A 23,685-nucleotide genomic window follows, 5' to 3' on the forward strand; every position below is an offset into this window, starting at 1 on the left:
TCCGAGTTTCAGGTTCCCCCTCCCAGTTCTAGGGTCCTTGTCTCTCCCTTCCAGTTCCAGCCACACTCGCTCCTTTTTTTTTTTAAATCATCTCAGACGAAAGCAGCGTTAAAAGGCGTTCAGCCTCAGCCCTTCTCTCTGTGTTAGCTCTGGTCCCGCCCTCATTGCAGAAAGAGGTAATGAGGGCGGGACCAGAGCTAACAGAGAGAGAAGGGCCGAGCCTGCATGCCTGGTGGCGGTGAGCTGGGGGGGCGTGGCATTGCGAGGGCATCAGGGGGCATGGCGTTGCGGCGAGGGCATCAGGGGCCGAGCCTCGTGCGTGACGTTCAGAAGCTCGAGCCTTACAGCAGAGCGCACGAATGCCTCAGCCATGGAGATCAGCTTCAGAACGTTGGAGGTGCGTTTTATTAGATAGGATACTTAAAACAAATCACCAAAAGAATTTTTTTAATTCAAAACCCAGCTCTTCAGCAAAAATTTGTCCTTTTTTCTTCTCGTTTTCTTTCCTCCTACCTCTTCCTTTTCTTTTTTTATCTTCAGTTTATGGTTCCCCCTTGAGCCTTTTATTTGTAAACTGCTTTGCTGCTACTTTTGCAAAGGGCAATATTATCAAATATTTGTAGGACGTTTATCCACTGCTACTGTAGCTGGGATAACATTTAATCATCACTCTGACCTTATCTGCATCCTTCTTTAGTCACCCTATTTTCTAAGTCTTCTCACTTATCTATATGTTCCATCTTTGCTTATAAACTTCACTATCTATTACGTGTTGACATTGTAAGTAGTCTATTATGCCATACTTTGTATTGTTATGTGAATATTTTTACTGCTGTAATTGTCTATTGCTCGTGTTTGATCTATTCTTGCTGTACACCACCTTGAGTGAATTCCTTCAAAAGGCAGTAAATAAATGCTAATAAGTAGTAATAAGATAGTAAATGAGGGTCCATCCAGTCTGCCAGAGCTACACCCACCACTCTGTGCAGGTGATTGAGTGGATGGAGTGGCCTATGGACTTTGGTCCTGGGGAACTGGGTTCGATTCCCACTGCAGGCACAGGCAGCTCCTTGTGACTCTGGGCAAGTCACTTAACAAATAAGTACCTGTATATAATATGTAAGCCGCATTGAACTTGCTGTGAGTAGGAAAGTGCGGAGTACAAAGGAAAAAAAAACCCAAAAAACTTAACTGCTCCCCCAGATGTCTATTACCCAGACCTCTGCTCTGCCCCCCAGACCTGTAACAGCTGCTTTCTCCCCACCCATGGGTATTACCTGACTCCTGTCACAGTTGTTTCCTCCACACGCATATTACCTGAGTCCTGTAACAGCTGCTCCCCCCCCACGTCTTTTCCCCAGACCCCTGCCCTGTCCCCAGACCTGTAACAGCTGCTTTCCCCCCACCCATGGGTATTACCCGACTCCTGTCACAATTGTTTCTTCTACATGTATATTACCTGAGTCCTGTAACAGCTGCTCCCCCCACACTTAACTACACTTAACCTCATTTAACTTTAATACACTTAACTACACTACACTTAACTACAGAACTACCACTAGCGGTCACATTGGGCCGCTATGTAAAAGACGCCCCCTATTTCTTGAAAAGTCATCTTCCTATATGACTTAAGACTTCACTTAACTACACTTCACTTCACTTAACCTAAAATAACTTCACTTAACTACGCTTAACTACAGCTATACTTTTTAATCTATACTTACTACTACTACTACTTAACATTTCTAGAGCGCTACTAGGGTTACGCAGCGCTGTACAAATTAAACAAAGAAGGACGGTCCCTGCTCAAAGGAGCTTACTTAACTACACTTAAATGCACTTAACTACAATTAACATCACTTAACTACACGTAACTTCACTTAACTACACTTAAGTCACTTACCTACACTTAACTACACTACATTTAACTTCACTAAACTTAACTACACTTAAGTACACTTAACTAAACTTATCTACACTTAACTGCACTTAAATAAACTTAACACTTAACTGCACTTAACTACACTACACTTAACTTCACTTAACTACACTTATCTACACTTAAGTACACTTAACTACACATAACTTCACTTAACCACACTTAACTTAAATGCACTTAACTTCACTTAAACTACACTTAACTACAGAACTACCAGCAGTGGTCAAATTGGGCTGCTTTCTAAAAGACACCCTCTATGTGTTGAAAAGTCAGCTTCCTATATGACTTGAGACTACACTTAAGTACACTTAACTTCAGTTAAGATACTTAAGTGTAGTTAAGTGAAGTTATGTGTAAAGTTAAATGTAGTTAAGTGGTTAAAGTGAAGTTAAGTGTAGAGTAGTTAAATGTAGTTAAGATAAGTGAGGTTAAGTGAAGATAAGTTAAGTGAAGTTAAGTGTACTTAAGTGTTAATTGCAGTTAAGTGTAGATAAGTGTAGTTATGTTTAGTTAAGTGTAGTGAAGTTAAGTGTAAGGTGTAGTCTCAAGTCATATAGGAAGCTGACTTTCCAAGAAACAGAGGGCGTCTTTTACAACGTGTCCCAATGTGACCGCTGGTTGTAGTTCTGTAGTTAAGTAAAGTGAAGTTCAGTGTAGTTAAATTAAGTGAAGTTAAGTGTAGTGTAGTTAAGATACTTAAGTGTAGTTAAGTTAAATGAAGTGTAATTAAGTGTAGTTAATTAAAGTGACGTTAAGTGTAGTTAAGTGTTGTCTCAAGTCTTATAGGAAGCTGACTTTCCAAGAAATAGAGGCCCAATGTGACCGCTGGTGGTAGTTCTGTAGTTAAGTGTTGTTAAGTGAAGTGGTGTAGTTAAGTGCAGTTATGTTAAGTGAAGTTAAGTGTAGTGTAGTGAAGTCTTGTTCAGTGAAGTGTAGTTAAGTGTAGTGAAGTGCACTTATCTTCACTTAACCTCAATTATCTTAACCACACTTAACTACACTACACTTCACTTAACTATATTTAACTACAGAACTACCACCAGCGGTTACATTGGACCACTTTGTAAAAGACCCCCTCTATTTCTTGAAAAGTCAGCTTCCTATATGACTTGAGACTACACATAACTTCACTTAATTTATCTACACTTAACTACTATACTTAACTTCACTTAACCTAACTACACTTTTGGGATCAAGAAGTCTCAAGTCATATAGGAAGCTGACTTTTCAAGAAATAGAGGGGGTCTTTTACAAAGTGGTCCAATGTAACCGCTGGTGGTAGTTCTGTAGTTAAGTAATTTAACTTAAGTACCTTAACTACACTTATCTACACTGCAGGCACAAGCAGCTCCTTGTGACTGGGCAAGTCACTTAACCCTCCATTGCCCCAGGTACAAAAGTACCTGTATATAATATGTAAGCCACATTGAACCTGCTATGAGTGGGAAAGCGCGGGGTACAAATGTAACAAAAAATAAATAAAAATAAAAATTGCACTCTCATCCCTTGCATTCTCCTCTTCCCTCTCCCTGGTTCCCCCCCCCCCCCCCAGTCTTCACTTCTATCTGCCCCCCTTTGTATTCTGCTTCCCCCATCTTCACTTCTGTCCCCCTTTATACTCTTTCCCCACCCCCCACCATGCAATCTCACTTCTCTGTTGCCCATTGCACTCTCACCCCTTGCATTCTCCCCTCCCATCACTTTTCTGTCCCCCTTTGTACTCTATCCTGCCCCCCACCATGAAGTCTCACTTCTGCCGCCCTTTGCACTATTCTCCCCACAACCATGCAGTCTCACTTCTGTCGCCCTTTGCACTATTCCCCCCCCCCCCTCAACCATACAGTCTCACTTCTCTGTCATATTTTGCACTCTTACCCTTCCCTCTCCCTGGTTCCCCCCCATCTTCACTTCTGCCCCCATTGTATTCTGCTTCCCCCCATCTTCACTTCTCTGTCCCCCCCCATGTAGTCTCACTTCTCTGTTGCCCATTGCACTCTCACCCCCTGCATTCTCCCCTTCCCCCTCCCTAGTTCCCCCCTCAGTCTTCACTTCTCTGTCCCCCTTTGTATTCTGCTTCCCCCATCTTCACTTCTATCCCCCTTTGTACTTTTTCTCCACCCCCACCATGCACTCACCCCTTGCATTCTCCCCTCCCCCTCCCGTCTTCACTTCTCTGTCCCCCTTTGTACTCTATCCTGCCCCCCCCCACCATGAAGTCTCACTTCTGTCGCCCTTTGCATTATTTCCCCAACCCCCCCCCCCTCTTACCCTTCCCCCTCCTGCACTCTCTCCTTTTTCTCCCCCAGCCGATACTCACTTTAGGTTATGTTGATACCAACATGGACAAATGGTCAGGTCAAGAAATAATCTTGAATATGAGAGAGAGTGAGGTGGTTACACAATGTTCTCCCTCACACACAACAGCGCATATGTAACGACAGAGCCTGAGATACACAAAGCCGCTTGTCTCCTGAGTTTGCTCTCTCTCTCTTTTTCTAGTAGTTGATGCTGCCTGCGTAACTGGAGGGTTGCAATACAGTTGCTTCATTTCCCAGTCTCGTTCCAGCAATTTGAGCTCTGTTGCTAGCTTTAGGGTCTCTATATACAGTTTTCTCTGCTCCAAGGTCTCTTTTCAGGTGCTTCAAGCGTCTGGCCAGGTCAGCAGGCACTCTCAAGGGGTGAGAGCACTATCTTTACACCATTCACTACTAAAATCAAACAACGGATCAAAAGAAGCACCTGACAAGTGTGCTAAACGTAATCCACTCTGTTTATTTCTATGCATATTAATATTAATTTGAGCACCACCACACCAATGCACAGCAGAAGAAAGGCAGAGACCACTGTGGAGAGTACTTCAGGATTCAGCTTCTTCCCAAGGCGTCTTGCTCAACTGTATGGCTTAGGGATTAGTGGGAGACTACAGGAGGGGATTTGGGGGAAAGGTAAGGCGTGGAGTGAAAAACATGCAGTGAGGGAGGAGAGACTGAGGCAGGGTGAGGCACAGAGACTGCAGCACCGGGGTCCAGTTGTTTCTCTCACAGTCTCTTATTTGCCTCCCCCTCTTCTTAACACCTTAGCTGGACTTTGACCACATCTTCCCACTGCCACGAAGCCTGAAACAAAGCAAGAGAACCAGAAGTAACCATGCAGCTCTCTCCTTTCTTCCCCCTACTCTCTCCTCTTTCCTTCCCTCCTTCACACCCACCTCTCCCCTCTTTCCTCATATCTCACCCTCTCTTCCCCCTCATCCTACAGCCTGTCCTCACTTCCTTCCCCGCTGCTCATCGGTTCTCTTCCTGACTTCCTAAAACTACACCTCCACTTGTTCTGACCTGCTGAGTTATAGGAATCATTGGATTCAGGAACCAACAATTATATTCCCCCATTTACACCCTTATGGGACACTGTGCTGAAGAAAGGTCTGGGTCTTAAGTCTCTCCCATTTGGGGTTGGAGGAGGGCTGAATCCTAGTCACCACTCCTCCCCCCTACTTCACTCAGGATGGGGGACGGAAAGAGCTGTTGTCTGCTTACCCTTTGCCCTTTGATGCCTTCTTGTTAGACTGCCGCTGGTTGGTCCCAGCTGGGGGCTCTCTCATCTCTGCTGCATGCTGCTCAGGGTCCTGGGACGCAGCAGCTGCTGTGGTCACTTTAATTGTCTTCTTTAGATTTGTTACCTGCAGGAAACCAGGGCATTTCTGAAGGTCATAGAATGAGAGTCTATCATAGTGATGGAATTGGGAGTTGGATCTTCACTGCGGGTGTCACAGCTCTGAATGACTCCATGCTGAAGGTCACACAGTGAGAGATGGTGGTAGCAGTGGGATTGGGAATCGGGGCTGCAGGTGTCACAGCTCGAGTGACTCCATGCTGAAGGTCACACTGTAAGAGATGGTGGCAGTTGTGAGATTGGGAGTCATGTCTGCAGGAGTCACAGCTCCTGAGTGACTCCATGCTGAAGGTCACACAGTAAGAGATGGTGGCAGAGGTGGGATTGGGAGTTGTGTCTGCAGGTGTCACAGCTCTGAATTACTCTGTGCTGAAGGTCACACAGTGAGAGATCATGGCAGTAGTGGGGTTTGGAGCTGGGGCTGCATATGTAAACCCTGTTCTCAATACCTTCATATGATGTAAATATTACACATTCTAGCAACTTTACCTCGCTCTCAATCTGTTGGTTGATGCTCAGCTGCTGCTCCTTCTGCTGGTTGGCTCGACTGATCTGCTCTTCAATCCCAGAAAGCATTGTTTCACAGCCCGAGCACCTGGCAGAGGAGAGACAGAGAATCAATACAAGATAGGGAGAGACAAATGCAACCGCCATGTCACAGAGTCTGGAGGGAAAGACAAGAAGGAAACTGAGAAGAAAGAGAAAGAAAGAAGGGAAGAGAAAATGCCCGAGTATATCCTTCCCTAGATCGGACTTTATATTAGTACACTTAAATAAAGATTATTCAGTCCTGAGGGGGAGGGGCTTCTGAAAGTAGTAAAAAGTGTATTAAGGTAATGCAATAAAGAGGTTATCTAAAGTATGTGTTTGTTTTTATTAACCCTTATTCTATGCATTCGGGGAGTCTTATAAATAACCCAGGGCCTCCTGGTCTACACCATAGCTGGAAAAAAATCAAGCCGAACAGCTATCACAGGGAGGGAGACTGCACAGTGGTTGCTACAGAGTCACTTACGCTCTCGGTTCACATCGAACCCACACAAAACCCAGAATATAATATTTCACATGCAGAAAACATTAAACACTTCCTCCACATCACCTGAAAGATGAGCTTATTGTTTCCTCGCATAACCGGTTCAGCGGATTTCATTGTTCTGGAGCTCAAATCAGCCATTACGCTCTGAATGTGTGTGTGTGTGTGTGCAAGGGTCAGTCTGTAACGCTAACACACGTGTAAATGATTAATGACACGTGAATGCCGAAAATCCATTTAAGTGCTACTCTGTAAAAACACATCTCACGTGGCAGGTATTTTTCACACTTACACCAGCTCTCCAGCTCGCGCTCACACCTAGGTGCATATTTTACCTGTTACACTAATATCCTATAACAGAAAGTGCCTGAATCTAGGATCACTCCGCGAGTGCCTAGATTTTACATCGTAAATCCAGGGAAACGTCTGCTTTGCCCCATACAGACAAAACCTGCTCCTGACCGAGGAGACCCCTCTCCGTGGCAAAGGATCACATATTTGAGGCCAGTCCTGAGCCCAGAAAGAGAGCGAGAAATACAATTACATATTTTTTAATCCATTTATGAATTAGGAGAAGGCAACATTGCTACAAATCAGGCCAAAAGTGTTTCCTGAATTTAATACAAAAACACACTCAGCACCTGCCATACCACAACAGCACTATCTGGCAGCAGTGAAACAGCAACAACCCTACCTAGGAAAAGTCAACACTGCTGGCAGGAGAAGAAAATATTTCATAGCAGGGAGGCAGAAAGATAAAGACAGTATCTGAATTCAAGAAAGCATAGGATAAGTACCAGCTGTCTCACAGAAAGGACAGAATTATGGAGTTTAGTTAAGAAGGGATGGATAGGCCAAATGTTCTTTTTCTGCTGTCATTTTCTAAAGACTGAGGCTTCTAATAATACACTTCAATAGCCAGGATGAGGGCTGGAGCAAAAGGTTTCAATTCGGTCTAGCAGCATATGTGCCTTGAGGGAGTCGTACAACTGTCTTATTCAGCCAGTCATCAACACAGTTTTCTCCAAGCCTATCTTCCTCCAACTCTAGATGATTTCCTAAGATCCCACCCAGCCTCATCTTTCTCTCACTCTAGTGATCTCCTGAGGGGCCTCCTGGTCACATTGTTCTCTGAATCTAGATGACCTTCTGAAATTCCTCCCAGCCCCATCTTTCTCCGACTCTTGATGGTCTTCCAAGATTCCCATTAGCCCCGTCTGCCTCCGATTCTACAACCCTCAGCGTGAGTGCCGACCCCAGTGATACGCGGATGCTCACCACTCTTGTAGTGTGTGAGCAATTGCTCCCAGGTCTGTGCGACGAATGTCTCGCCCAATGCTGTGATCAACCTCCAGTCTCTGGTTCCGCTGGTCCAATGTGCCACGAACCACATCCGCATAGATGGCCTCGATGATGAGATCCTCCAGCTGGCGAACGTTTTTCAGTCGCAGCTCCTCCAAAAGAACAGCATAAGGAATGCACTGCAGGCAGGACAGGGGGAAGGGAAACGACAGGGAAGAACAATGTGAATGACTTAGAGAGAGAAGGAATAAGACGAAAGAAAAACACAGAACGATGCCACTCACCTTGATCTTGGCTGCCAGTGAGACTATGGAGAGATGCCTGAGCTTGTTCTTCTGAGCCTGGCTGAGTGGAGGGAGGCTGGAGGAACCAGCTGCACATCAGGAGAGACAGAGAAAGACAAGAGCTTAACCAAGTCAGGCAGAGGAGGGAGGGGGAACATACCAGGTGATCCGCAGGACCAGGGATGGAGACTGAGGCATGTCTGGGTTTATTATCAGGGTTTACCATATCACTTATTCTGGCATCCAGGTCAAAACAGTTTACAGGCGAATAACAGACCACCCCCAAACCAAATAAGAAACAGAATTATAGTAAGTCAAGAAGATAGAAAGAGAGACTGTGCTTCAAATACAGGCATTGCACTATATTCCAACACCCAGCAACTGACACCCAAAAAGGGAGTCAGCGGGGCAGAGGGTGGAAGATGTGGCATTTACCCAGGCAGTCAGAAGGGCAGAGGGTGAGGCATTTGCATAGGTGGAGACAAAGGAAGACAAATTTGGGACTCTGTAGGGCATCATGCAGCCACTTGTTCTTTAGTATCTCTGTAACAAAGCAAATGAAAAACAACTACACATAGACCTCATACGGAAAGCGGAGGGGGGGGTGGTATCCAGGGGTTCTAAATCTATAAACAACTGGTCACCCAAGAATCTCCCTGGTAATTCTACAACTACAAAGCAAATTATGTCTACACAATCTTTTGTACAACACAGGTAAATAACAGTAAGGCAGGACAGTGGTCTGGTAGGATGCAAAGAAAGAGAATGAGTAGGCAAGTCCAAATTATTTCCACCAAACTAGACCAGATCTAATGAGCTGTAACAAAGCATCTCTTACAATGGGTGGGAACCTACAAACTCTGCTCTGCTCTAATCACGCCTACTTCAAAGGCTGAGTCTTCCCTGGCTAACAACATCCAGCCTATATGCTTAGAGGAAGATGAAGAGATTTGTAGGGCTAAAACCTGGTCTTCTTTACAAGGGACACCGCTGGAGACTCTGCCCAAGAAATCACCATGCCTCTAGTTGAATGGAGCCCTAAATTTGCACCTGCCAACACATTATGAGATTCTGCCAGTATCGTAGACTGGTCTTCACCAATGTAGGTCCATGGACATGGGCTTCTTTACTGACTGTGCCAACCAATGGCTCAAAAGCAACTGCCATGGAGCCAAGAACCTGCATAGAATCCCAGGCGTAAAGTCCCTTTCTTGCCAAGAGCCTTCCAAACCTGGTTCTGGAGCTTGGACAGCAAGACTTTCCCTTTCCAGGTATTGAACCAAGCTCCCAGATACATGATGTACTGAGAAGGTTATCAACTTTAAGAAAAGCAAGCTGGAACCATCTGTAGCACTGTTCTTTCTTCCACAGCAAAGGTTGTTGTCCTAGGCCTCAACTTTACAAGCTTCTCCTCCTCTTCCAGACACAATGGGTAAAGCTCACTCATGCCTCATACCTGCCACTGGAACATCCCACTCTGCCAAGATAAGGGCTCAAATTGTCTGATGGTCCCCTCCAAGATAAGATCTAATGGAGCTCTTGCTTCCTGCAATGACAACTCCAAAATCTCTGCGCTTCTGGCACCTGTATAATCATGACCAGCAACTCCTCTCTCTGAAAGAGTTGAACCACCAAAAGGTCATCATTCTCTCCAATGGGAAGCTCGCCTTCTAAGAGGTTCACCAGTGAAGTCCCTCTGTCCACCAGACTGGTCACACTCAATCACACAGACCACAACTGTGCCTCAAGTCGAGGCTTCTTGACCTGCACGTGCTCCTGGCAAGGACCCTCTGACCTGCTGCATTAAAAAGGACTTGTGCATTAGGAGAATATATTCATGCAGTAATGCTTCCCTTGAATAAAAAAAAAAACAACCACCACTGTCTGCTGACCCCCCTCCCCCCACAATCACTATGGGGGAACAGCCGCCTCTGCCAGCGCTCTTTCTGGAGGAGTGATGGGGAGGAGACATAAATTGCAACTAGAAGCAGAACAAATAATCAGCTCTCCTGCACTTTCTGCCTCACCATGTGCTTCGGAGAAGAATCCACTATCTCAGCTTCCTTTTACTGACTGCCTCTCTGCAGTCTCTCCCACAGCCCTGATGAAAAGACAGGAGTGGGTGGTTTTTGCACTACTCCTACCTCAGCTTCTGCCACACTTTGACGGTACTTCTATAATCATTCTCTCCCTTATGGCTTCGTTCTTCCCACTGTGCCTGACACTAGCTTCAGCGCTGACCACACTGACTTCAGGCCTCAGTAACAGGAATGCAAAGTTCCCTCCTGACCTGTTGGTCTCCGTTCCATCACAGCACTCGGAAAGTCTTCCTGTCTGCCCCTCACAGAAAGTAACTTTTTGTTTTTGGGGGGTTCTTTTTACATTTTAAAGTGAAGGCTGGTAGAAGGAGAGGCTATGAAAAGAGAAAGCAAAAAAAAAATTTTTTTTTTCAGTCCACCAGGTGACAGGGGAGGGATCTGGATTCCTCCATGTAGCCCCCAAGTGAGCAGCCAGCACCAGCAGTACCCTGGTTACCCCTCTCTGACTGCCTGGGCTCAAATGCGTGACCAATTCTTCGACTGGGCCCAGAAACTAAAGCCACCAGATGCAGTCCTCAACTGCACAGTATGACTGTTACGGGTGCCAAACACAAACCAGACAGCTGGCTCCTATGCCTGACACCGTCGCTGGACACAGAGAATACTAAAGAGCAATGGGCTGCATAGTGCCCTACAAAGGCATGGCAAACAAGTCTTTGTTCTCTGTCTCCATCTGCTGGCTGAGGGCATAACCCATTCATTCTGGATGAACAGGAAGGCGAGATATTAACACACGTAATCAGATGTACAGCACGTACCCAGGTAATCGGCATAGGTTCCATAAGCAAAAACATTGAGCAGACGGTAGATGGAGGCGTGATCACCACTCGCCAACTAGGCAAAACCAAGAGAGAAAACAGGTTTAATTAAACAGCAGATGGGGAAAGACATCACTCAGAATTCTGACATTCTGTATGTCTGAATAGCATGGTTACTGCAAATATCTGATAGGAACAATACAGACAAAACTGTCAGGTCAAGAAAGTTTCTTTAATGTGGATCTAGGACACCTAGAGTGAGCAGAAACTCCCCACCCAAGACAGTCAGAGAGATGTAATCAGAAAAGAGGGAGACAGAGACAAAAGACAGACAGATAGACAGAAAGCAGCACATGCACAGAGTTCCCATGATCTCCTGTGCTCACAGAAACAGAGAAAAATGGCAGCAGATAAAGGGCATGGCCCATCCAGTCTGCCCACCTGTGCCATCTACTCTCCCTGTCACTCCATTACAGATCCTGTCCCAATTCAGATACAGTTTTCGTCTCCTGTCTCCACCACTTCCACAAATTCATCACCCTTTCTGTGAAGAAGTATTTCCTCAGGTTACTTCGGAGTCTATCCCCTTTCTCCTTTATCCTAAGCCCCTCATTCCAGAGGATTTGCCTGCTGTGTATTTATGCCACATAGGTATTTAAATGTTGATACCATATCTCCCCTCTCCCACTTTTCTTCCAAAGTACATACAGAGAGATCTTCAAGTCTGTCCCCATACGCTTTATTCATTTCTTAGGATTTATTTACTGCCTTTTTGAAGGAATTCACTCAAGGCGGTGTACAGTAAGAATAGATCAAACATGAGCAATAGGCAATTACAGCAGTAAAAATATTCTTATAACAGTACAAAGTATAGAATAGTTACGACTTACAATGTGAACTCAATACGTAATAGAACATTTTAATTGACAGTAAAGGGTATAAGCAAAGATGGAACATATAGATAGGTACGAGAGTAAAAAGAGTTAGAAAGTAAGGTGAATAATTTAAAGAAAGGTGCGTTAAATGTTATCTCAGCTAGGGTAGGAGTGGATAAACATGTCCTGCTGCAGTATATGCAGCCTGAGTCAATCCTTGTGTGAGTGAGACTAACAAGTTAGTTACTTCTTCCGTTAAAGGTCTGGATGAAGAGCCAAGCCTTCACCTGCTTCCTGAAGTAGAGAGAGTCTTGTGTTAAGCAGAGCCTTTCAGGCAGTGCATTCCAGAGTGTGGGGGCTACTCCGGAGAAGGCTCACTTGTGGGTATCAAATCGTGCAATGTCTTTTGGAGAGGGTGTGGTTAGTGATAGTCCCTGAGAGGACCTTAGTGTCCTTGGCGGTGTGCAGAGGCGTCCTATTCTACTATTAGTAACCGCCCTCTGGACTGACTCCATTCTGTTTACATCTTTTCTAAAAAGAGGGGAAAGGCAGCACATGCAATGCAGACATACATTTCCATGAGTTTCCTGTGCTCACCTCTTTCACACTGGGCATATCCAGTAACTCTCCAAAGACATAAACCCCTGGGGCCTCCAGAACCTGGGATATGAGAGCTGCCAGGGCTGCCCCTTTCGCAGCCTTGGCCAGGAGCAGAAACTGCTCTTGATTCTGATTGGTCACCTTTAGATCCATCACCATGGCATAGGGTCACACATCCGTGGCCAATCCTGATCCCAGAGAGAGAATGAGGGATACCATATAAATACATAAACTATACATTTATTTACATAGCAACACAGCACATAGTGATAGCAGTGGCATAGCCATGTGTGGCTGGCTGGAATCTCCAAACCCCGCCAGGACATTTGCAAGTGAGGTAGTGGCAGTGTCCCTGAGCTGCTCACACTCAGTTTTTGCATGTGTGAGGGCCAGCGATGGCAGCGGCTCAGGGACACTGATGCTGCCTGCCCAGGTTGCAAGTGCTCCAGCCTGAAGAAGGACTTTGGCTGAAGGCACTTGGGGATCCCACCAGCTCAGGTATTTCTGTTTTTAGTTTGGGAGAGGGGGAAAGGAGATGAAATTTTGGCCAGATCCATCCTAAATTAGTTGTCTGGCTACATCACGTGGCAGTTAAAGACCTGCATGATCCATCTAGTCTGTCCACCTCTTCTATTTATTGTCAATTCATGATTAAACCAACAACCCAACAGTAACTAAACAACATTCCCACACATGTGTTCTCTCTTTCAAGCATCTGTACCGCTAAGTGACTTGAGTTTTAGTCCTAATAATTTCAATTGTTTGACTATACGTACAGCTATCTTGATACATTTCTACCTTAAACCCTTTAGTGTCCAATGTTCCCGTAATAAGCCATATGGGAACAGATTGATGGGAACATTGGACACTAAAGGGTTAACTTAAAACAAGTAGTCCAACATAACAAATACATTCAAGAATAAATACATACAGGAACAAAACAAGATAATAAAAAAATAAAAAAATTAAAACATTTAAAACAGACAAAAAACAAAACAAAACACAAAACCTTGGAACAGCAGCCAGAGACCACAACTGTCAGAGATCCATATCCTTTATTACCAGATCCTCCCTGTATTACTTTGGCAACATATGTACAAACCGTCAGGCCATTAAAATTTCCTGAATTTAGTACAAAAATACACTCAGTACCTATGGAGAAAACCTGCCACACCATAACAGCACTAACTGCCAGGAAAATGTAACACTACCATTAACACTGCGATACACCTCCTAGAATATGACACCTGTCATACACAGAACACAGACCTTCACCATATACAGACAAAAACTGAACCAGAACCCCCCGTAAGCCAGACCCAAAGCAGAAATGCATTTCCCAAAGAGCAGAGAGAGAAAATCAAAGTCTGGGGGATTCTGTCCTCAGACCAGAACCAGAATCTGACCAGCACCATAACAAACTCGCTCTGGGATTTCTCCTCTGAACTTTGTAATGCTTGTTTATTCCTCTACTTTAATGTGTCTGGTTAATTTTTATACTACCCTGTATTTTACACAACTGTAAACTGTTTAAATTTTCTCAAGATAAGCAGTGTATCAAACAAATGTAAAATGTTCTGGCCGCCTGAGCACCTCTTCCAGCTGGTGGGGCTTGGTAATCTCCACCAGCTCAGTTATTTTATTGTTTGGGAGCCCCCCCCCCCCCTCCCCAAAATACGTCTCTGTTTTACTGCAAAATAACCATCCCCCTCACCATACCTCCATTCCACTCTACTCTACTTGGGGTTGCCAACTAGATCCAGATTCGACTGACAAAGTCAATTATTATTATTATTAGCATTTGTATAGCGCTACCAGACGCACGCAGCGCTGAACACCTGATACAAAGAGCCAGTCCCTGCTCAAAAGAGCTTACAATCTAAGTAGAAAATCCAGTCCTGGGTTTGTCAATACACAGCAGTTTAAGATCAGTGCAGGAAACTTTAGTTTTGAGAATCATATCTGTTCCTGAATTGCCTGTTTGGTGTCTTTCAACTATGTACAATTGTCTATTTCAAAACAACATGTATGAGTGGATGATTGATATCCTTGGAAACATATCATCTATAGGCCCCTGACGCAGGCGCTTTTAGGCAAAACATGGACCGTGTCGGGTCTGCTCAATAAAGTCAAGCTGAGATGCCCCCAACTTGAAGGCTCCTTGTGTTTTTTTTCTGTTATTTGCTTACTCCAATGCATGCAGGGACTTGTAGCCCGAAAGCCAACAGGGAAGTCAGAACCACAAGTCCCTGCATGCAATGGGGTAAACCCAGTACTGGATCAACACTGTTGGGTGACTCTTCATCTACTTGGCAACCCTCTTACCCCACTCTAAGTCCACTCCACACACCCCACCCCCAACAGTGCGTCACAGCTCGGCCCTACAGACACACAAGTGACTCGCACGTCACTGTCTCACACTCACACGCAGCGCCCTCTCTCCACACACCACCGGGGGGGGGCGGCCAGCACAAACCCCTCAAAACTCCCCTCCCTCATCCTACCCTTAAACTCATGCCGGAGGACCCCCAACACCGGCCCCGCCGATTTCCTCCTCCTGCGCTCCGCCCCCTCTGACGCAACTTCCTTTCCGCGGCCGCGTTCACCCCAAAGTTAGATTGAGAACAGGAAGCGGCATCATGGCACGAGCCTATCTAGTCCATTATATGGGCTGAAGCCAGTAGGCGGAGCTTGCCGCCATTTTAGTTCACCCAAAACAATGGCAAAACGATTATTACAAATAAACGGACTGTTGGCTAGGCAATGCCTATAGATGAAGGACTAAAGATTTTTTTTTTTTTTTGCTTATTTGACAGCTTCCCATATGCACATGTAAATATCATGGAATAAAAATTGAATATCGCTCAAAAACAGCTTCAAAAATTATTGTAGCTGGTAGAAACAGCAGTTACACTTTGTAGCGCTCTAGAAATGTTAAATAGTAGTATTTTGTGCTCATTTTAACCTGTTCTACAATACATATGGCCAAATTTCTGTTAGGATATCCTGGTCCTGATGTGTTCATAATCTGCCTTGGGAATCTTGGTGTTAAAAAGATGATGGAATATACGGAAATTAAATGGAAGTAAAATTAAACTCTCCGGGACACTTGGAATCACATCTCCATCTGTTTTACAGCTTACATTTTGATACACAAATGGATTACTCTGTTTTGAACATGTTTCAAGGGCAAGTGGTTTTATAAGTCATATGCTACTACTTTTGCGTATAAAAGCACACATATCTGGAACGCATTACCCATGGCCCTGAAGAATATGGACAATCTAACCAGCTTTCGCAAATCTTTGAAAACACATCTTTTCAACAAAGCCTATTAAAGACATCCTTAATAAATCATTCCTCAAACTACTCAGGTGCATCAAATACACCTCTCACAACACCTTACCTAGCACCTTGCATCTAAATCACCTACTTTCAGCTTATTAACGACTGTATTTAAGATCATGTAATGACTGCATCATAACAACACTCTAAGCCACATTGAGCCTGCAAAAAGGTGGGATAATTTGGGGTACAAATGCAATAAATAAAAAATAAGTCAAAAATAAATATTTTGTTTCATACAGATCTCTTTTGTTTAAACATACCTAAATGGGCTATAAACCCCTAATGCAGTCCATTGGTTTTCTTATATTTTGTTCTTCTGATGACTTACACTGTGCCAAAACTGAAAAATCTCTTCTATCTGGCGAATAATAAAAGGAGCTCATTGTAAACATTATCCACCCTAAAAGGTTGTTTTCTGGCTGTACATGAGGAATTGCAATATTGAGTAAGTGTAAGGCTCTTTTACAGAGTGACAGAAAGCCCAAGCAGGCTTACTGCTTACTCTTCTGGAACTACCGCTGGACCAATGTGGCCGCTGGCAGTAGACCCGCCCCGAGCACACAGCATTTCCATGGGAAAAATACCCCCCCCCCCCCCCCCGGAAATGGCTTGGGTGTCGATAACCCAGCGGTAATCCAGCATTCCCATGTGCTGCCCGGTTAGCACAGAAGCCTTTATCACCACCTCAATGGGTGGCGGTAAGGGCTCCCCATCGCATGGCCACACGGTAAGAGTTCTCTCACCGCATGACCATGTGTGCTGGGGGCTTTTTTACCTGCTGCGGTAAAAAGGGCTGTGGCGCATGGAAAAATGGCCCCCGCTGCTCATGCAGGGCCCTTTTTCCCACAGCTTGGTAAAAGGACCCCTGTATGTTTATGTCCCTAGTCATGCATCCAAAATTAATATAATCCTTTCAAGAAAGCCAGTTGTTATTAGTGGAACATAACCAGAGACATGATATGGTCACATTTTCAATATGGTAATACTAGTGCTTAACTAAGGAGCAGGTTATTTTGAGGTAGTGTTCACTGGACTAAGCTTGCTTTCCTTGTGCCATCACCACCCAGCTGGATAGGCAGTGTCTTAAAAGGTAGAGGATAAAGTTGTTGCTTTTTGGTTTTTTTTTTACATTTATATCCCATATTATCTCAAGCAAACTCAGGTTCAATGTAGCTTACATTTGAAAATACAGTGAGACAGTTATATCATGGGAGAAAGTAGATGAATATGTCTGAAATATTTAACAAAGTTGAGATTAGCATATATACCCAACTGGGCATTTAAAAGTCTTTCCTTTAATGATGCCTCTTGTTCAGAAATCATAGCCATAAGTATAGACAGTTAAACTATCACATGCATACACCAGAACAGGCATCCATACACACATTGCAAAAGTAAACAACAACTTCTACAGAATACATCCAAAACTTCATTTTCATCTTCCAAAATTCTAGACAGCAGATGTACAGATCAGTAAGACCCAAAGCATGTAAGGACTGGATAAACAAATTAAAACAAAGTTTAAAGCAAAAACCCTTAATATGTAATACTTGGTAGCAATAATGAAACAGTAATGGAATATTCACATAGCAACAGATTTATTTTCCACAGAACATAATTAACTTTGTGAACATGGCAGCTAATACTGTGCTGAAGTGGACAATGTTGGCACATTTAGACTGACTCGACAGAACTTCTGCATGAAGGAAGCCCTTCCCTCATTATTTTTATTTATTTATTTGCTACATTTGTACCCCACATTTTCCCACCTATTTGCAGGCTCAATGTGGCTTACATTGTATTGCAAAAGATATAGTTTATTTATTGCATTTGTATCCCACATTTTCCCACCTCTTTGCGGGCTCAGTGTGGCTTACAATACGATAAGGATTATGGAAATACAATTTGTTACAACTTGGCTATGGATTACATTGTGAAGAGTTATACAAGACAATCAAAGTGTTGTTAAGGAATATAAACACTGGAACCAAACCTTGAAGCATTGGAAGGAGACAGCGGGAGGTTAAAAGGGCATTATGTATGGTATACATATTTCTGTGAGTAAGGGTATGAGCGAGGTGAGACTACGGGGGATGAGAGTTATGAACAGAGTTATGAACAGAGTAAGAGGTTTGTTCTAAAGTAACATATTACTATGTAAGAATTAAGGAAGATATGTCTGTGGAATAATTTACATAACACATAATGAAAAAGAAAAAAAAATATGATAATATGGCTAATATAATCAGTTTAGAGGGATTAGTAGGTGGTTGGTTTAGATATACCCTGTGAAATAGTAGTTATAAAAAAAGGCAAGTGCATTTTTATAATATACCACTGCATTCCACAAAACAAAAGAAGCAAGTTCCTACATGCCATCTTTTTCTTTAGATATAGGCACAGGAAAAAAGACGTTAAATGCTCCCAGATTTCAATCTAATATTTTTTTCTTTTTAAATTGTACTTAAAAATAGTAAGTCGTATTGTTAAGCACCTTATTCTCATAACATCATGTCTTGTTTTGGTGGCCCTTTACTAGGTGAACACATCTCTGCACGAATACAGGGAGTCCTTATAACCAGCCCCTCCAAATGAAACAATGATTTACAATTTAAAACTAATTACTACTCTAACCAATGAAAACAATACTTCCTTTGTGTACATCCATATGCTGCACAAGCTGGCATGTTTGAAAATATAAGTGAAATCAAATAAAAATGCTACCAACAATAAAAAGAAAATGACAATGTGGATAGAGCAGTTCATAGGTTTGCTTGTTTTGTTTTGAGTGAATGAGGATGACGGCTGAGTGGAGGAGAGGGAAAGGGAGATCCACCTAATTGGCTTCGGGTTTTTGATGTCATGCTGTCTCCTGTTCTCAATCTAACCTCCTCGGTTCTGCTCTGCCAGACACAGGAAGTTGCATCAAAAGGGGTGGGGCCTGTCATGGATAAAACCAATGGCCAGTTGGAAGGTGGGAGAATGAGGGGGAGAGGCTGCACTGGGAAGCTTGAGAATGAGGGGGAGATGCTGGACTGGTCCTGTGGAGTTTGAGAATGAGGGGGAGAGACTGGACTGGTGCTGGGGAGCTTGAGAATGAGAGGGAGAGGCTGGACCAGCACTGGGGAGAGTGAGAATGAGGGGCAGAGGCTGCGCCAGCACTGGGGAGTTTGAGAATGAGGGGGGAGGCTTGACTAGTGCTGGGGAGTTTGAGAATGAGGGCGAGAGGCTGTACCGGTGCTGCAGGCCTTGAGAATGAGGGGGAAATGCCGGACTGGGGCTGGTGTTTTGGGCTGGAGAGTGACACCAAATGGAGGGGGAAGGGGATCACGTGGGAGCTGTGAAGTGTCTGCTTCTTCCAGTTTGCCTCTCAGACTCACCGCACTAGGAGGCAATACCTTAGGCTGGCTTCGACCTCATTGAATCCCTGTATTGGGATTGTTTGGGAGCTGCCTGGAGAAAGAGTACAGGACTTGTCCTTGAAAATCTCTAAGGAGAGAGCTCCCATCTTGAGCCGCAGTTTGCTATATGCCTTGCATGTGTCCAGTGAGGGGCATCAGGAGCCTGCAAAGCATCTCCTAGACTCCTGCATTGCACTCAAGTTTACTACACATTCATGCATGCATGGACTTGCACATGTAGCGTATCTTCCCACACTTACTGCCTTGGAATATGTAAATGCAAGACCTTTCTATGCCCTGTAGCTTTATTTGCTGTTATTGCAATTTTTAAAACTTTGAATATATTTTCCTAAAGCGTTTTCTGTGTGTGAGACAGGTTCTCCATATGGAAATGGGTTTTATCAAATTGTGTGTATATATGCATGTGTAAGTACCTGTGTCAATGACTGCATATGTACTTTTAAGAGATGTTCCTGAGGTCTGCATTTGGGTGGAGCTATTGTATACCTGTGTATTTATTTTATAAAGTAAGTATGTGCCCGCGTTAGAGTTCATGCTCATAGTTGCACTTTTCTTGAATCAGGTGTAAATATGAGGATATTTGTGTACCACTGGGGATTATTATAGGAGCCTCTTGGATAAAGGCAGTTAAATGTGTAACTTGCTTATGTTTATTCACCCAATGCATAATTAAACTCTGGAATTCGTTGCCAGAGAACGTGGTGAAGGCGGTTAGCTTGGCAGAGTTTAAAAAGGGGTTTGACGGTTTCCTAAAGGACAAGTCCATAAACCGCTACTAAATGGACTTGGGAACAATCCACAATTCCAGGAATAACATGTATAGAATGTTTGTACGTTTGGGAAGCTTGCCAGGTGCCCTTGGCCTGGATTGGCCGCTGTCGTGGACAGGATGCTGGGCTCGATGGACCCTTGGTCTTTTTCCCAGTGTGGCATTACTTATGTACTTATATTAACAATCTTATACAACACTACACAATACAAATAAATGATTGATCTAAGCGGTTTACAGAAAAAAAAATCATAAATTCAAAAACTAACAACATAAAACCAACCTGCTCTAGAATTACTCCCCACAGCTTGAACCAACACCCAATTACTTTCTAGTCCAGGTATTAAATCAGGAGGTAAAGAGTCAAGTTTTTAACAATTTCTTAAATTTCTGCACATCATCTTCCATACAAAGTTCCCCTGGTAAACAATTCCATCAAACAGGAACATCCTTGATCTAATTCATTCCCCTTTCACGTCTAACTGTTGGAACCTCCATAAGATATTCTTGGCCAGATCTTGAAAGACAACTGGGAACATAATTTTTCAACTTCCTGTTTAGATATTTAGGACCCTCATGCTTCACTGAATTAAAGGTCAGCAACAGAATTTTAAATTTTAGCCTTGACTGAAAAACCTTCTTTCCAATGGTGCTCATAGTAAGACTCGTAAGCAAATGTTTGTTTTCCATTGCCTAAGCTGGTTAAAAAGTTTAAAATATTTAATTCTTCTTTATATTATCAAGCTGCCTTTGTGTGGAACTCACTACCAATGTCGATTCGAGTCATACCAAATTATTTAATATTCTGCAAGAATATTAAAACCTACTTATTCTTAAAATACCTTTAATATATTTATGTAATAATATGCTACTGTAATTCCAGGAGTATTGTTCCTGTTGTTCATATGACTAATGTGTTCCGCATAGAAATATTATTGGTTATTGCAGAATAGAAGAATCATCTAACATAACAATGTAATTTTTGCCAGCTTAGGAGAGACTGTCTCTTGACGTGATTTACCCAGTAGTACCCTCGCAGCAGTATTTTGGACCAGCTGTAACTGAGGACACCATAACAGAGGTCATTGCTTGAAATGTCAGATATGATTTTAGGCCCTTAACCCACCTCAATTTACCATACACTGACTTCATCATGTATTCAAAGTGTGGATAAAAACCAAACCTCTGAGAAATCCACACCGCAAGGTCCCTCACTTTTTTTGTTTTTTTCATTAGATGAGACCTTAATTCCCTCCACACACAACTGTAGATGTGGCAGCTGTTCTTCATCCCTGCTTATCCTTAAAATTTCAGTGTGGTCAGTATTTACAACCAAACTACTCTATTTAAACCAATGTATAATATTTTCCAAACCCTTACTAATTTGTTCCCAGTTTATGCCGAGTCGGATCCCTAATAGGAGCAATCAGCATAGATGTAGCAATTCCCAACCCAATTGTCTAATCATTTCTCCCAAAGGTTGTAAGAATATATTAAACAGTAAGGGTGAGAGAGCTGATTCCTGAGAGACTCCAGTCCCACATTTACACCATAATGAAGCTTCTCAATTAGTTTCCACTCTTAACTTTGCCTTACCCTTCACTATCAATTATAATGTTCTATTACGTATTGTGTTGACATTATAAGTAATAACTATGCCATACTTTGTATTGTTTTTGAATATTTTTACCGCTGTAATTGCCTATTGCTCATGTTTGATCTACTCTTACTGTAGTGAATTCCTTCAAAAAGGTGGTAAATAAATCCTAATAAATAAATAAATACATTTATCTGTTTTCCAAAGAAAAAAAAAGATGATATCCATTTTAAAACTCTCCCCTCTATCCATACTTGAACACACTGCTTGGCAAGTATAAAGCTGCAGAGAGGTCTAAAAGTATCAATATCACGTCATCTCTTTTTGATAAATATCTCAACACTGAGCCCACAACTGCAACTAGCCCTGTTTCCCTGGATTGTACACAATCCAACTGGTCAAATTCCTCCCAAAAAGCAGATACCTGCATAAATTATCTTATCCATCAACTCAGGTAGCCAAAATGTTGTGGCTCTGTAACTGGACAGGGGATACGGCCTCTGGGCCGCAGCAGAACACTTTGTACTTAATTAGATAACTTTACAGACAAACCCAACACTCTTCATCCCAGCCAGACTGGCTTCAGGAAATCGCACAGTACTGGAACAGCCCTTTCAGGTGTCACAGCCTTCATTTACCAGGCGCTAGACCAAGACAGACCAGCACTCCTGAGGAGACAGGACAAATGCTAAAGACATTGTAGAATCAAGTCACACAGGCACCATATCAAGCACCACAAAGGTGACACAACTGGACAGGCAGCCTATACATTTAACATCTTACAATCTCCATAGGGAAGCTCTCTTTGGCACGATGCAAGTAGTACAGCAAGCATTAGCAGTAAATCTGAGAGCCTCAGTTCATACAAATTAGATGCCTGCCCCAGCTACCTGATAAAAGCCGCCCCCCTTAAATTACATGCTTCAACAAGGTCTCTTCCCCCAAGGATAATGGGAATATCCTACTCACCCCAATACCAAAAGACACCAAGAAAAAAACGAACGATATTTCTAACTACCGCCCGGTAGCTTCTATTCCAATGGCAGTCAAATTGATGGAAAGCATGGTAACCAAACAACTCACTGATTATATGTATAAATTCACAATACTACATGAATCACAATCAGGATTTCGGCCACTACATAGCACTGAAACAGTACTAATCACCCTCCTAGCAAATTCAAGCAGGAAATAGCAGCAGGTAAAAGCATACTCCTCCTTAAATTCGACATGTCTAGTGCGTTCGACATGGTAAACCATAAAATACTACTAAGACTACTAGACTACTTCAGCATCGGCAGAAGCATACTTAGCTGGGTCGAGGGCTTCCTAACCTCTAGAACATACCAAGTGAAATCAAACTCAAACATATCAGCACCATGGAAAGCAGACTGTGGAGTACCCCAAGGATCACCACTATCATCGATTCTCTTCAACCTAATGATGACCCCATTAGCCAAGTCCTTATTCAACCATGGCCTCAACCCTTTCATCTACGCAGACGATGTCACAATACACATTCCGTATAAACACGATCTGGCTGAAATCTCCAATGAAATCAAGCTCAGTTTGAACATCATGGACTCATGGGCAAATGCATTCCAACTAAAATTCAACACAGAAAAAACACAGAGTCTCCTCCTCTCATCCCAATACAACACATACAAACCTTCAAGCATAAACACCCCGGACCACACCCTTCCTATCTCAGACAGCCTGAAAATTCTCGGTGTCACAATCGACCGTAACCTCATCCTAGAGTACCAAATGAAAGCCACAGCAAAGAAGATGTTCCATTCAATGTGGAAACTCAAATGACTGAAACCATTCTTCCCGAGGGATACATTCCGCAACCTGGTACAATCTATGGTATTAAGTCATGTAGATTACTGCAACGGAATCTATGCGGGATGTAAAGAACAAATCATAAAGAAACTTCAGACTGCCCAAAACATGGCAGCCAGGCTCATATTTGGAAAAACGCGAT

At 43.3% G+C, this 23,685-nt stretch overlaps 1 protein-coding gene across 2 annotated transcripts in view; it reads right to left on the reverse strand.

The window, feature by feature from the left end:
• Positions 1 to 4,691: 4,691 nt before the first annotated feature.
• The window catches only part of COPS7A (COP9 signalosome subunit 7A), a 46,779-nt gene continuing 27,785 nt past the window's right edge, over positions 4,692 to 23,685 (reverse strand). The window contains exons 1-8 of one of the 2 annotated variants that reach the window (XM_030188367.1): positions 15,067 to 15,142; positions 12,560 to 12,750; positions 11,088 to 11,163; positions 8,231 to 8,319; positions 7,923 to 8,125; positions 6,101 to 6,206; positions 5,476 to 5,618; positions 4,692 to 5,055 (exon numbers count right to left, since the gene is read on the reverse strand). In XM_030188367.1, the coding sequence (XP_030044227.1) occupies positions 5,016 to 5,055; positions 5,476 to 5,618; positions 6,101 to 6,206; positions 7,923 to 8,125; positions 8,231 to 8,319; positions 11,088 to 11,163; positions 12,560 to 12,721 (819 nt within the window). In that variant the 5' untranslated portion in view covers positions 12,722 to 12,750; positions 15,067 to 15,142 and the 3' untranslated portion in view covers positions 4,692 to 5,015. Of the gene's footprint in view, positions 5,056 to 5,475; positions 5,619 to 6,100; positions 6,207 to 7,922; positions 8,126 to 8,230; positions 8,320 to 11,087; positions 11,164 to 12,559; positions 12,751 to 15,066; positions 15,143 to 23,685 lie in introns of those variants that run through there. The other variant, XM_030188368.1, reaches the window with a different exon arrangement.

This window comes from Microcaecilia unicolor, chromosome 14 (assembly GCF_901765095.1).
Source record: "Microcaecilia unicolor chromosome 14, aMicUni1.1, whole genome shotgun sequence".
Taxonomy (NCBI): domain Eukaryota; kingdom Metazoa; phylum Chordata; class Amphibia; order Gymnophiona; family Siphonopidae; genus Microcaecilia; species Microcaecilia unicolor.